The following is a 13156-nucleotide window of genomic DNA, read 5'->3' as shown; positions in this document are numbered from 1 at the left end:
AAAATGTAGTTTAAAAAAAGACAAGTCTCACTCATGCAGCTTGTGCTTTGACCAAAATTGTACAAGCAAGTATAGGCTAGTATATAGCCTCTAGTACCTCGAAATGAGATATGCATTATATAAAACTTTCATTTCCAAATACATGTATGAATATAACATAAGGAAGACTTACCACTGACAGCTTTTTCATAATTTTTCCCCAGGTTTATTAAGTTCCTTAGCCCCGGATTGAACTGTTCCATAACATTCTAATGAAAAGAAAAGTCATGTTATAAAAAAAAGTAAAGTCAGCAATACTGATATTTCAGATGCATGATACTGATCTTTAAAAGCTGCCTTGTGGATGTTTGAATGCTGTAATGGATTTCTCTGAAGGTGAGCATGGGATTAATGTGTGTGTTTAGGGGAGAGGTGGGGTGGGATGAAGGGGAGAAGAGGTGGAAGGAAAATTATCCTCTGCCCTGTGTGGGTAGAACACATCCTATTTCAGTGGAGTACTATCTGCTGAAAATCTGATGCATCTCAAGGTCGTCTTCAGCCTCAGAAATAATCATCGTATATATTTAAGACCAGGAGTCACAGATGTGGATATGGAGGGAGTAGGGAGAGTTAAGAATGAAGAGATCTCTTTTCTCCAGTGCTACCTGCATATTTCATATCAAGGTGAGAGAATGCAGGCTCTTGTTCAGAATTTGGATTCTCCTTCCAAAAAAAAGGTTAAAAACTGAAAAGTTTCAGTTTTTGGACTGGCAGCTGCTTAGGAGGATTTAACACTTTCCAGTTAAGAACAATAAAGTAATGGGCTTGGTAAAAGGTCATTTTTGTGCATCACTGCCTGGCATTTAGAGAGAGTAGTTCAGGCAATGCTTTAACTTGAAAATTCAGTGTGTTTGATAGCAAATAATTGCTCAAACAAGAAAATAAAAAAAGAAAATGAAAGCTACCAACCTCATTCAAGGAAAGAGAGGGGGAAAGCCGTACCCGCTACTCTTGGTTGCTAATACACTTATTTTAGCTACAGCAAACAACATTTGAAATCCAACAACTCAACACAACTGCCTTTACAACCAGTAAAGTCTGTAAACAGATGAAATGGCAAGGATGGTGAAAAGTAGCTATATAATGCAAGAAAATAGCAACACCATTAAAAAACCCACAAAAACAAAAATCTCCACCTCACGTAGAAGTGAACCCAAGACAAATTATGGTATAGGTTTTCAGTTTCTAAGTTGAGACATGTTAGAGGGCTGAATTTTAGAAAGTGCAATGGCAGTTCCCTGAAAATAAGGTTGATTAATGGGACTCAGAATTGGATATCAAAATTGAGGCATTTAATCACTTTAAAAAGTTGGCTTTAGTGGATAGTTGCTTCAGTGATAGGCCTAGGAATTTATATCGTTATGGTTTTGCTGTAATTCATACTGACATCACTTATATTTAAAAAGGAAAAAGAGATTTCATGGTAAACTTCCACTGATGCAAATTGAGAGTTATGCCTGAGCAAGTAGCATAGGATCTATTTATGTTATCCTGAGAGGGGTCATTTTAAAGACTAGCTACAACAGTACACCTCCTATTTCTTCTCCTTCATGTAAAAAATAAAACAGTGAGCCACCGGTAAACGTTTTTGCAATGCTTAGAATTATAAATTTAACATAGTTTTACATACAGTGCAGTCCTTACTGTGCTACTGCAGTGTTAAATCTCAAATGTCATTGCCAAAGAACAATGAAATTTACTGAAACTGCATCACTGAAGAAATTGTGTCATTTTAAAATTGAACAATTAGAAAAGTTCGTGCATCTTACTGTAAAGCTTCATTTTTTCTAGAAGTTCTCTGAGTTAGGTTGAACAGCAGCTGTGAGCAGAGTATTTTATTAATGAAGTATTTTGACTTCAATTTCTATATGCTTGCTACCAGAGTAAGTCCAGTTCTCTTCTACTTAAAAATGACCTATGTTATGACAATCGTATTTCTATACATCTTACTACAAATACAAGGAGCATAAAAATCTGTTCATAGGCAAGCTATTTTATAAAGGGCTTAAAGATTCTGAAGGACTCAGAACAACAACAAAGACAAGACCTTCTAATATGCTCTAGAAACTACACCGTAAATTGCAGCCCTCAACACTGCATTGTAAAGTACTAACAAAAAGAAAAAAAAGAAAAAAAACAGGTTCGTTAGATATCTGTAAGTATGCAAACTCCCTCGTTCATTCGCTATCTTTATGGCCCAACGCACTAGATTTTATATATTGTTCAATAGTTCAAGGTGTTCAAAACAGGTACCTTCTATTGGTAAGACACAAATACACACAAATACCTGAAATATTTTACCAGTAATACTGGTACCAAACAGACGAAATTATACATATTTTATATATACATACACCAAGAAAAGTAAAAACATTTGATCAGTTGCTTGATAAATGCTTTCAACTTTATCCGGCTGCAAGTTTAAGCTCTATCTATCAGCAAGCCACCACATTAATGTAGATTAGAAGCAACAAGACATATAGATATTGTCTTGCCTTTCCCCTTTCCAGTAATGTGAAATAATTTTATTTAACAGACACACATACGTGCATGTGTGCACCCATGTAATGATAGAATATACTCTTATCTTTGCCCCACAGACTAGGTCCAAATCTCTTATTACTAATTAATATAAGATGAAAATATTGACTTGGCATTGCCTTCTTTTTAACGGGACCATGAAACTTCTTCCCTTGAGCAAGTAATACATAATCAAGAGATCTACATTTAATATTGTTAAATTTCAAACTTTTTCTAGGCATCTAACCTTCAATTTCCAGGTAATAATATTGAAAAATGTGAGATCTGACAACTACAGTGCCATTACTTTAGGAGTGCCTTGACACCTTTCAACTTGGCTTTCAAATTGAAAGACTGAACTAGCTTCACTGTTTGTCTCCTTCTGGATGAATAGGAGAAAAAAAAAAGATGGCTTTTGGCCTCTTCCATCAGCAGACTTCAGATTTTATTGATTTACCTACAGATGTTGGTAGATCAACAAGACTGGGAGTATAGTGGGTCCACTAATATACAGAAAGTTATCAAGAAGAGTTTTACTACATCATATCTGCCCAGTAAGGCTGCTGAGAAAGTGAATAAGAGAATTTATGCGGCAGTGCTGTAACACAAGCAATTCATAGATATTGTCTCCATAAGACATAGAAGACTCTGGAAGTCTCCCACCCCATGCAGTGCCACAGAAGATGATTGTTAGCAGAGGTACTATGCACAGTTTTTAGATGTGAAGGTCCAAATATCCCCCTTGGAAAGCCCAGTTCTTGGGAATTTGCTTTTCTGGTTCAACAAATAGCTGACCTTCAAGGTACAGTAGGTTATCTGTTTTCCTCAGGTTTTTACCAGACTTGGGAACTTAACTGCCTGCACTCATCATAGTTGCAGATACCTGGCCTTTCTGCAGTGAGGGAAGCACAGATGCAGCAGAGGGACGAGTGATATGGCACAGTTCTGTGCCACTGAATCCCCCATGCTGGACTGGACCTTTGCAGGCTGAATCTGGCTTAGGCTACATCCCTGCTAGAGGAAAAAAGATACAAGCTTTAATTTTTGTAGACTATACCATAATGGCAACTCATTAATTTATAAATGTCCCATATTGTTAATCTAAAGAAATGTGAAAATGAATGTGACAAAAGTCAGTTGTAACGTTTCATTAGAGTTTTATTTAAAAGTTAGTTATGACTTTGTTTTAATTTTAACAGACTGTTTTGATTTTAATTAGAACAAGCACAAACAAAGTAATCTCAGAAAAAAATCTCTCTTAAAAACCAAGAGAACCGCTATTGGCTTTGAATGAGACCAAGGCTCCATCTTCTTAAAAAACACAGTTCAAAACATATAATAAGAAACAACCCATGCTTTGAAGAGTTTAATCTAAATAGGCATGGCAAACAGAGTTGGAAAGGAAACAAAGGCACAGACAAATGAAACGACTTGCCCGTAATCACACAGCACATCAGTGCTAGAGCCCAGAGCATAATATAGCTTCCCTGTCTGCCCAGCGTCCTATACTCTGGTATCACACTGCCTCTCATAAATAAAATACGCAACTAGAAAAGAACAGTACATCAGATCATATAGCTTTCTGATTGTTTGGTTGAATGGAAAATGGGAACAGACAAGAATGATCTTTTTATGTAAAATACTTTAGAAAGCCAAAGCAACCTGCCTGACAGAGTTTAAGAGAAACAATTTGGTCATTCATGGAGCAATTAAACTGTCACATAAGAGTCTATTGAAATGTGAAATGTTTAGTATCTTCAACTTTTAAGTATGATCATTGGGAGCAAATTAGGCTGGAAGTGAGAAACTGGAATTAAAAAGCAATGAACCTTGTACTCCCACTTGTTCTCGCTGTGTGTACGCTCTGCAGTTCCTGCTCCTATTACAGTATAAGCAATTTTAACCTTGTACACAAATTAGGGCCATTGTTGGAGTTCTTTCTTGTAAATTCTCTGCTTTTTTTTAATTCCCAAGACACACCTCCTCAGAACAATAGCTCAGCAGGTATGGACACAGCTAAACAACACACAGAAACCCTGCTGCTCTACATCCTGCAAACACTCCATTCAAAAATAATTTATATATTACTGATCCACATCTAAATACACTGCATGTGTGTTTTTCTGTGTTAAACTTCTACCTTTTCGAATTAATACTATTCATATTACTTTGCTTACAGATATTTATGTGGGCAAAACTGAATCATACCTTAGTACAGTTTTTGATCGCACTATTGGTTTGTATTCAGAAGGACAAAAATTGCACTTAATAAAATTGTATGGTATTCAGCATTGTTATGTTTAAAAAATCTTCCTGACATTTCTTTAGTTGAAATTGTTTAAGTAGGGAGAGCCCTATATAAAAAAAAATATTTTTCTGTGCTAGTTTTTGCATGATCATACTATTGTTTCTTTAGCTTTGGAGATTCAACTATTGGCTTCAGTGGATAAAAGATCAAGCCCTAAAAACCCATTTTATGCTGATGCAAATGCACAAGTATTAGGAGAGTTACATTGGTGTAAAACAGGTTTAACAAAGTGGAAAACCAGAAACCTACTAGTGTTTATTCAAATCAGATTAGCTCTTGTGACTAATTATCTGACAGCCGACCTTTTACTGTTTAAAGGAGAAACGTTTCATTCGTCAGTGTATTTCAACAGTAAACATTTTCAGATTATGATCCTGCGATCCATGAGAAAATTCTAGATTCAAGTGATGTTTTAAGTAGACACAATGCCAATGAGGGAGAAAAAAACCATGCATTGTTTTATAGTAAGGTAAAATTTGGCTCAAGCTATGAGAGCTCAACGTATATATTTCAGTAATGTAAAACAATTATTTTACTGTAACATGCTTCTGAAGCTGAGGGCAATTTTACTTTGTTTTAAAAGTGAACATGACTGGCAATTAACCTAATCCTAGGGCATTTTTAAATAGGAAATATAAAAACAGTTATTTTTATTATTTTAATTAAGCATATTTAAGTATACATTTTTATATTGCAACATTAGGATCAACCAAAAATAACTCCAGTGTATGGCTGTTTACCAAGCAAAACCTAGTAGTCCGTGTAATAGTCAGGATGGCTGCAATAGATTTTAGGACAGCATTTAGTTCTGAATCTAGGATACGTAATAGTGACACCTCACAGGCCAGGGTTAGGCAACCCCCAGGACATAGGCCAGAGTGTGGCACATGAAGGCACTGTACTTAGCGCATGTGCCTCTGGGCAGACAGCAGGGAAGGGGCTGCGGCTGTGCTGCCACAAGAAAGATCAGGCCTCTTGCAGCTCGCCTGCCATCTGCCCCTGGCACGCCAACATCTTACAAGTCAAGGTTGTGGGTGTTTTCAGCCCTCTGCCCAAAAAATGTTGCTGACCCCTGTCATAGGATTATCATTCTTATCAAGATTTCTGGAAACTTCAAACTACAAGAGCAAAGTGTGAATAATTTGTGAAGCCACTACAATGCAGAACTGGAATGACAGGAGCATAATTCAGCTGTCTGGGGCTTTTGATTTAAATTTAAATTTTGTGATACACATGATCAGATAATATTTTTACCATTTTTCCCCCTATAGTATTGCTCGCATGGAGTCACATTAACTGTTTTGGTGTCCCAACAAGTGACAGTCTATCTGGTATCACACAATGCTGCCTACTCTCATTGTAAAGCCTACTGATCCATGGGTGCAGCATCACTGGTGAATTCCAAGGGTTGGGTAATGTCATACCAGTGAGTTAGCTGCAGAATTGCTCACAGTTACCCTAAGAGGAAGGTTGTATCTCCCTTGAGTCATGAGCTTTCACACCCTTATGTTGCATTCTGCACATGCCAATGCATCATGTACTCAAAACCCATGTAATACCTAAAGGACAAGAGAGCAAGGTTAAATCTTAATTCTAGGGCTAGGGACAGAAATTACACATAAACCAGTTTAAATCTGTAACACAAGAGAAGTTCAGTGCACATAAATCGCTTTCAAAAGGGCTGAAACTGGTTTAAGATAAATTTGGATGGATGCGTATCAGACTTAATGGATATAGGTTAGATTGGTTTATTGAACTTCTGTCCCAGATCTCCTCCAGATTCAAGTTAACTCAGCACCCCAGGATGCTTTGCGCCTCCCCACACCCTCCAGGTTTTGGCTTGGGCTACTGCAGACACGTGGCTGAATTTCCGGAATCAAAAGTGAATATCCTTTCACTTGTTTATCAGTCCAATAAATGCAGCTTAGATTAACCTATAAAGATTGGATTGATTCAGCCTCAGGCTTTTGGACTATCTGTACTTAGTTCAAGAGTTTAAGCATTTTTTATTTTAGGATGGTATTGTAGTAATAATGGTAATGGAACTGTTTTGGGGTGTTTATTTTGCATAAGTATATTTAAAAGCTTCATACAATATGTATAAATATATAGTTAAGGACATCCAGCACATAGATACTGATGTTAAACTGCAGGGAGGGTGGAGAAGGAAGCAGCTGAGTAAAGGAAACATTGCTCCTCCCTTTCTATTTTCCAAGTTGCCCTCAAGTTGCATATCTTTTAAGACTGAGGACCAGTAGTAAGCTTTCAAGTCCCATGTCAGTTTTACCCCATTGTTATGCTACACCAAATTGACTTCTCCAGAACCAGCATTTCTTCTTACAGATTGGGGAATACAAATACTGTAACTGCTGACTTCAGTGAAGTCATTGAGACTAGTATTTCACTGCCGTACTCATTTGTGACCCATCACAGCAGCATAGTGAAAGAGAGCAACTGGAGAGCACCTACTGCTCGGGTACCAGTTGCTCTCTACCCTGGAGTCCACGGGCCCCACAAATTAACATTCCCTGTCTTACTCAGAAGTATCTTCACCTGTGTGGAGCTCCAAAATCCCAGTACCACCACTCTTATTTAAAGCTAACTTGGGTACCTGCATACTGCAGTCTGCACTGCAGGCACACGCAGACTTAAAACAAATGAGCCCAAACAAATCACAATACTCAGTATATTCAAACAGTGCTTAGGCGCCCTGTCTAGATAAGTTTCAACTCTTAATCACGGTGATGGCACAGCAGGAACTCGTTCCCAGGCCTTTTAGACCTAATAGGATAAGATGCCACAAACATACTAAACCTCTCAAGATACCAAAGTACAAGACATTTTATCACAGGATCAACATTAACTTGTATTGTCTGGCTTTTGCTGGAGGCATCAATCGTGGTCCCTGCTTTACACGAATATTTGTTAACGCGACATGCACGTGCACACAAAAAACAGTAGTTTTTAAAAACTGAGACGGTTTTAAAAACTGTATTTAGAGGGATGATACTAGTCGGTCTAATAGATATCCCACCTACCCCGAGGATCCTTGCCTGCCTCTGTCCTTAGACCAACATGGCTACAACCAGCCACCGGACAAACACTCGGCAGCCCGTCCATCCTGCAAACCCTGACTCAAAGGCAGTAACCCTATTAGCAATAGGACTTCTTGTCTGACTAAAGGGTTTGCTGATTTGACCGTGATAGGAACTGTTAGGTCATATACACAAGACCCTGTGTCAGAGGCTCGGTCTTCCGCAATTTATCTACCTTGTCCTGCCTCTATTTACACACAAATAACCTGATACTCCTCCCAGGAGTCCATCCTTTGTCCAAATTAGTGTTTTGTTTTGTTTTTTTAAGCCAAGACAACACCACACCGAAACACCCGGGTGACCTGCCAGTCATAAGAGTAACAAGGCATAAATTAAAAATACTTCAGGCGCCCGAAAGCTTCCTAAGGATTTCCCCCCTAACTAATAAAAGACATCACATCCCCAAAAGAGCTCCCAAAGAACCGGTCTGCCCAATACACGCCGCCCTCTTGTTGGATGGGAATAACGATGAATAAACATCCAGTAAAAGTTTTCAAAACAGTGAAAAAACACCTCTTCGTCTCGCCGTGCAGGACGACGACTAACAATCCCTTGCTCCGGGTGGGGGAGCTGCCAGCCCTTCTCTGCTCGTGCGAGCCACAGTCCCAGGGCGGCGCGACGAGGAGCGGCTGCGCCAGCGCGGCCGGGGTGAGGGGTTGTCTACACGGGCGCGCGGGGCCAAACTCACCTTGTAGGTGCTCTCGGTGAGGCGGCTCACCTCCTCGGGCGCCCGCGACATGGCGGCGGCACTACCAGCCCCGCGCTGCTGCCCTCGCCCAAACTGTCAAACTTGTGAAACCGGCCGGCCCGGACCCACCGAGAGACGGAGGGACGGACGGACCGCCCCGGGGTGGGGCCTGCGCTCGGCGCTCGCGGGGGCGGGCCGTCCTCTCAGCCCTGGGCCGCGGGCGGACACTTCCCCACCGCCTCCGGGCCTCAGGGGGAGGAGGGGGGTGCGGGGTAAGCCTGGCCCTTGCTCTGGTAACCCCCGGCTTGGCAGGTCGGAGTCGGAGTCGGAGTCGGAGTCTGCACAAGGAAGGAAAAACTTCTTGACAGGTCGAGGGTTTGGACCAGGCCGCCTTAGCGGTGGCAGGTCACTGCGGTCAGACAGGAGCTTGGTATTCGGGCGGTCCCGTTGCCCCCTGTGAATACGAAACCCGGCCTCTGTTTTTCTCCTCAGCGTGTCCTGATGCTCGGGTGGCGTTGTAGAAGACAGTCCCATTGTCCTCTGGATATGAAACCAGACGCCTTTATGGCCTCTTTTTCCTTTAAAGAGAAAAATAGAGGGTATAAAGGTGCCTGGTTTTGTGTCTGTAGCGGATAGAGGACAACAGGACCATCCTTGGGGTGTTTATTTCATGAAGAGAAAAACAGAAGACATAAAGGCGTCCGATTGTGTATTGACAGAGGACAGGGGACAACCAGACTGTACTTGGGCTGTTTATGTCCTCTGTTTTTGTCTTCAAGAAATAAACACCCCAAGCACAGTTCGGTTGTCCTCTGTTCTCTATCAATACGAAACCGGACGCCTTTATGTCCTCTATTTTTCTCTTCAAGAAATAAAGGCATTGGGTTTCGTATCCATAGAGGACGGGGGACAACGGGACTGCCGTCTGTGATGGCCACCCTAACATCAAGACACTGAACAGAAAAACAGAGGACATAAAGGCACTGGGTTTCGTATCAGTAGAGGACAGAGTAGCAGAAAATTGGAAATGTCCTCTATGATGGCCACCGGGGGGGCAGCAATCGGGGGGCTCCCCCTGCAGCCGATTGGGGGGGAACCCCCTGTGGCTGATTGTGCTTTGGGGGGGGTTCCCCACAGCCACTCACACTGTCGGGGGGGGGATGCCCCCACAGCTAATCATGCTGTCCAGGGATCATGCCTACTTGGGGGGCTGGACCTGATGATCTAAGGTCCCTTCCAGCTCCTACCAACAACTAGTGGGCTGTGGAAAGACAGGTTGGGAACTGCTGATGTAGTCCCTGGGGCAGGTCCCTGGCTGGTGTTTGTGAGCATAGTCATCCTGGAGTTGTGCCGCTGGACGCCGCTGGAAGAGCTGGCCATGAGGACCCTGGCAGATGTTACACTGTAATAATTTTGTGGCTGGTTTCATTGTGCCTTAAAATGAATGTGGGCCCAAATGGCCACCAGTGCAGTTGTCGCCAGCTGATGAGCCCTGGCAGGATTGGGACCACACTGAAGTGAACCTCAGTGCAGTCTCAGCTGATTGTCATCTGGCTCCAGGGGCTCAAACTAGTCTTTTGGGTTCCCAGAACCAGTTGACAGCTGATCATAAGGCACCTTTGCTGTTGCAGATGGAACCTGGGATCGTGGCAAGTAGGGCGCAACTGGAATCTGATATCTGATTCCCAAAATCACAGATCCTGTAGTACACATGTGGCATAGCTGGTGGTGCAGTTTTTGGGATCGTGGATCAGATCCCATCACTTCTTTAACTGAATGTCTCTCAGCAGTTTGCATTTCTTTCTTTTCCTTTCTTCTGACTGGTGCATTACCACAGTGGGAAAACTCACAGTCCTGCTTTAAATTCAGGACTCCTTCCAAAAAGGGACGGGCAATTATTTTGGGCAGAGGGCTGCTTACTGAGTTTTGGGAAGCCATCAAGGGCTGCAAGACAGGCAGCCCAGGGCAGATTAATATTAATTTTCTACATTTTTTAGGGGTCCTGTGGGCTGCATCCAGCTCCCGGGCCATATTTTGCCCACCCCAGAATTAGGGGCAATGTGAATTGAGAGTACCTGTCTTGATCTTGAGAATCTTTCTTTAGGCCTCCAATGCTTACTCAGGCTACACACTCCGACCCATTATAAGCCTCTCCTCAGTCACTATTGGGATTCAGAAAAAAGTCTTCCTATTTAGAGAGCATTTGTCTTCAAATCTAAGGGCTTATTTGAATTAAGGTAAACTTGTTAAAAGGTTTCTTATTTCTACCTCCATAAGTGTTGGGTTTCCCTCTTCTAAGCTGCCTTTTTTCTCTTTCAGTTTGTTGTGAGAGATCTCAGAAGGCATGTAATGATAACTGGACTTAGAACAGAGATGCAAATGTTGGACTCTAACCCGGGAGGAGGCTCTTATCAGGTTTCAGTAGTTGTAAAATGAATTGTGTTCAAGCGTATGAAGGTGTTTGTGTTTTTAAACCTATGCTCTTCCGGCTTGGGGAAAAAATAGCTGTGATGGCACTATCTTGAACACAACTGAAGTTGACAGGAATGGAGGAAGGCTTTTGGGACATACCCTCCCCTATTAAAAAAACGCCGTTATTTACTGTACGAATGATGGGAAAGTAAATTGATTACTATAGGAATCTCCTGGTAATTAATAATTTGAGATCCAGTCTGGCAGTTTTTATCCATACTGAGTGGTACTTAGTCCAATTGAACTTAATAAGGCTATTTGTGCAAATAAGGGATAAAGAATCAGGATGCTTGTTTCTGTTTCTCTTAATATCTTTCATTTAGATTCCAAACTATTTTACAATTGGAGAATCAAATTCTGCCCAGATACTCTATTGATCATCAAGGTAGCTTAAGCAATTAAAAGACACCCTACTTAGCATCTCTCCAGGGCAAGAAATCACAAGCAGCCAATCTTTGGGAGCAAGACATCCAAAGAAAGCTGTAGAGGAGAAGAGGCCATGGGTTCCTTCCCTCATACTGGTCAGCAGGTACATTGCAGGAAATGTGCTACATCACCTAAAGAAGTGTAGAATAATCTTGCCATGCTGTCCCTGTGGATTGTGGAGCTATAGAGGGGCCAGTGTGAACCTTTAGCTAACCGGTATGTTAGAGCCCTGGTATTTACATTTAGCACTACTAATTTATGCTTATATCCATTTACGCTACTCTGACAGTGCAAGGGGTTTTAAAGCCTGAAGTGCAACCACTTTTAGCATAAAAGATAACAATCCACATCTGACAGATGCACTATACAGCAGTTTAGGATGTTCAATACAGTATACTATGGCCAATAGGAACTGCAAGGATAATTTATGTGGGCAAAATTAGAATAAGAAAATGTGTTTTTACATTTACATGTGGCATGGGCTTTTAAAATATTATGATTCTAAGTGCAACCTCAATAAGTCTGTTTAATAAAGAAGGCACTGCTATCCAGATGAAATGCAGTCAAATAGTAAAGCATTCCCTTTGGCTTTTCTGTTCTTACATTCACCACTAGATTGCATTGTAGTTCAGTGATTAAAAAAGTCAATGAATGCGACAGAGAGCAAAGTGCTAGCTTTGGGCACCATGGCCCAAGACTTTAGATGTTTATTCAATATATTCATTTCTACAAAGTCCCTGTTACATTTTTGGAAGTGGTCTACAGAGTCCCTGCTACATTACTGAAGATCTTTTACACTGTTCTTGCATTGTGGACAACACAGTAGTGTCTGCAATCTTCATATAATTGTTTGGTTTTTTCTGCTTGAATTTATAATCTTAGAAGGAGATAAAAATCTAACTTACTTTCTTTTTTAAAATTTTTCAGAATCATAAAAATAAGAGGAATGAAGGTACTGCTTTAACAAAATAAACAATGTCATTTACAGAGTGATCAAAAAGGATCAAAACCTTTTTAAAGGTAAGGAATACCTACATGGGAAAAAATAGCTGGTAGGGGAGAACTCTTAAATTGGATAATGATATTTCTGTTAATCCATTAATGCACAAAGTAAGAAGAAATGGTAATAAATATTTTGGATAGTTGAAATGTTCTCTCAATTAAAGTTGTACAGTCTTAGGAATAGAAACACTAAGCCATGTTTATTCCAGGTACTTAGAATCTTGTTGAGAGTATAGTAACAACTTACAAAACCAACATGTTTTATGTTACTTTCTATTGGAAAAATATATTTTTAATATTAGGTGTTAACAGGTCTTACGTGCTATTTTCCTTTTCTTGCACAGCAGTGAGGACAATTATCTCAGGTCTTATGAACATTAGTTGTATATAGAAATTTGAAAAGTTGACAATATCCTTCTGTTCTATTTTTGAGGTACTATAAATACCTGTAGCCTTTATAATACACTGAAGCATTGTTCTATGTTAACTGTCCTTGCATTTTAGGGAACAACATAAAAACCCTTACCTGAAATCTGACAACCTGCTTTAATTGTATATTTACAGGCTATATGTCAGAAAATCCCAAACTTACACAGCAGGGTCTTT

General features: G+C 40.6%; 1 protein-coding gene across 3 annotated transcripts in view; it reads right to left on the bottom strand.

Moving 5' to 3' along the window:
• Positions 1-13156, bottom strand: part of BAIAP2L1 (BAI1 associated protein 2 like 1) — an 88695-nt gene that overhangs the window by 52217 nt on the left and 23322 nt on the right. The window contains exons 1-2 of one of the 3 annotated variants that reach the window (XM_019541754.1): positions 8651-8785; positions 173-248 (exon numbers count right to left, since the gene is read on the bottom strand). In XM_019541754.1, coding sequence (XP_019397299.1) covers positions 173-248; positions 8651-8701 — 127 coding nt within the window. In that variant the 5' untranslated portion in view covers positions 8702-8785. Of the gene's footprint in view, positions 1-172; positions 249-8650; positions 8786-13156 lie in introns of those variants that run through there. The other 2 variants (XM_019541755.1, XM_019541756.1) reach the window with 2 other exon arrangements.

Source organism: Crocodylus porosus, unplaced genomic scaffold, assembly GCF_001723895.1.
Source record: "Crocodylus porosus isolate Cpor-Errol unplaced genomic scaffold, CroPor_comp1, whole genome shotgun sequence".
Taxonomy (NCBI): Eukaryota; Metazoa; Chordata; order Crocodylia; family Crocodylidae; genus Crocodylus; species Crocodylus porosus.
The sequence above is the reverse complement of the archived record's forward strand: the minus strand, read 5'-3'. Positions and strand labels throughout refer to the sequence as shown.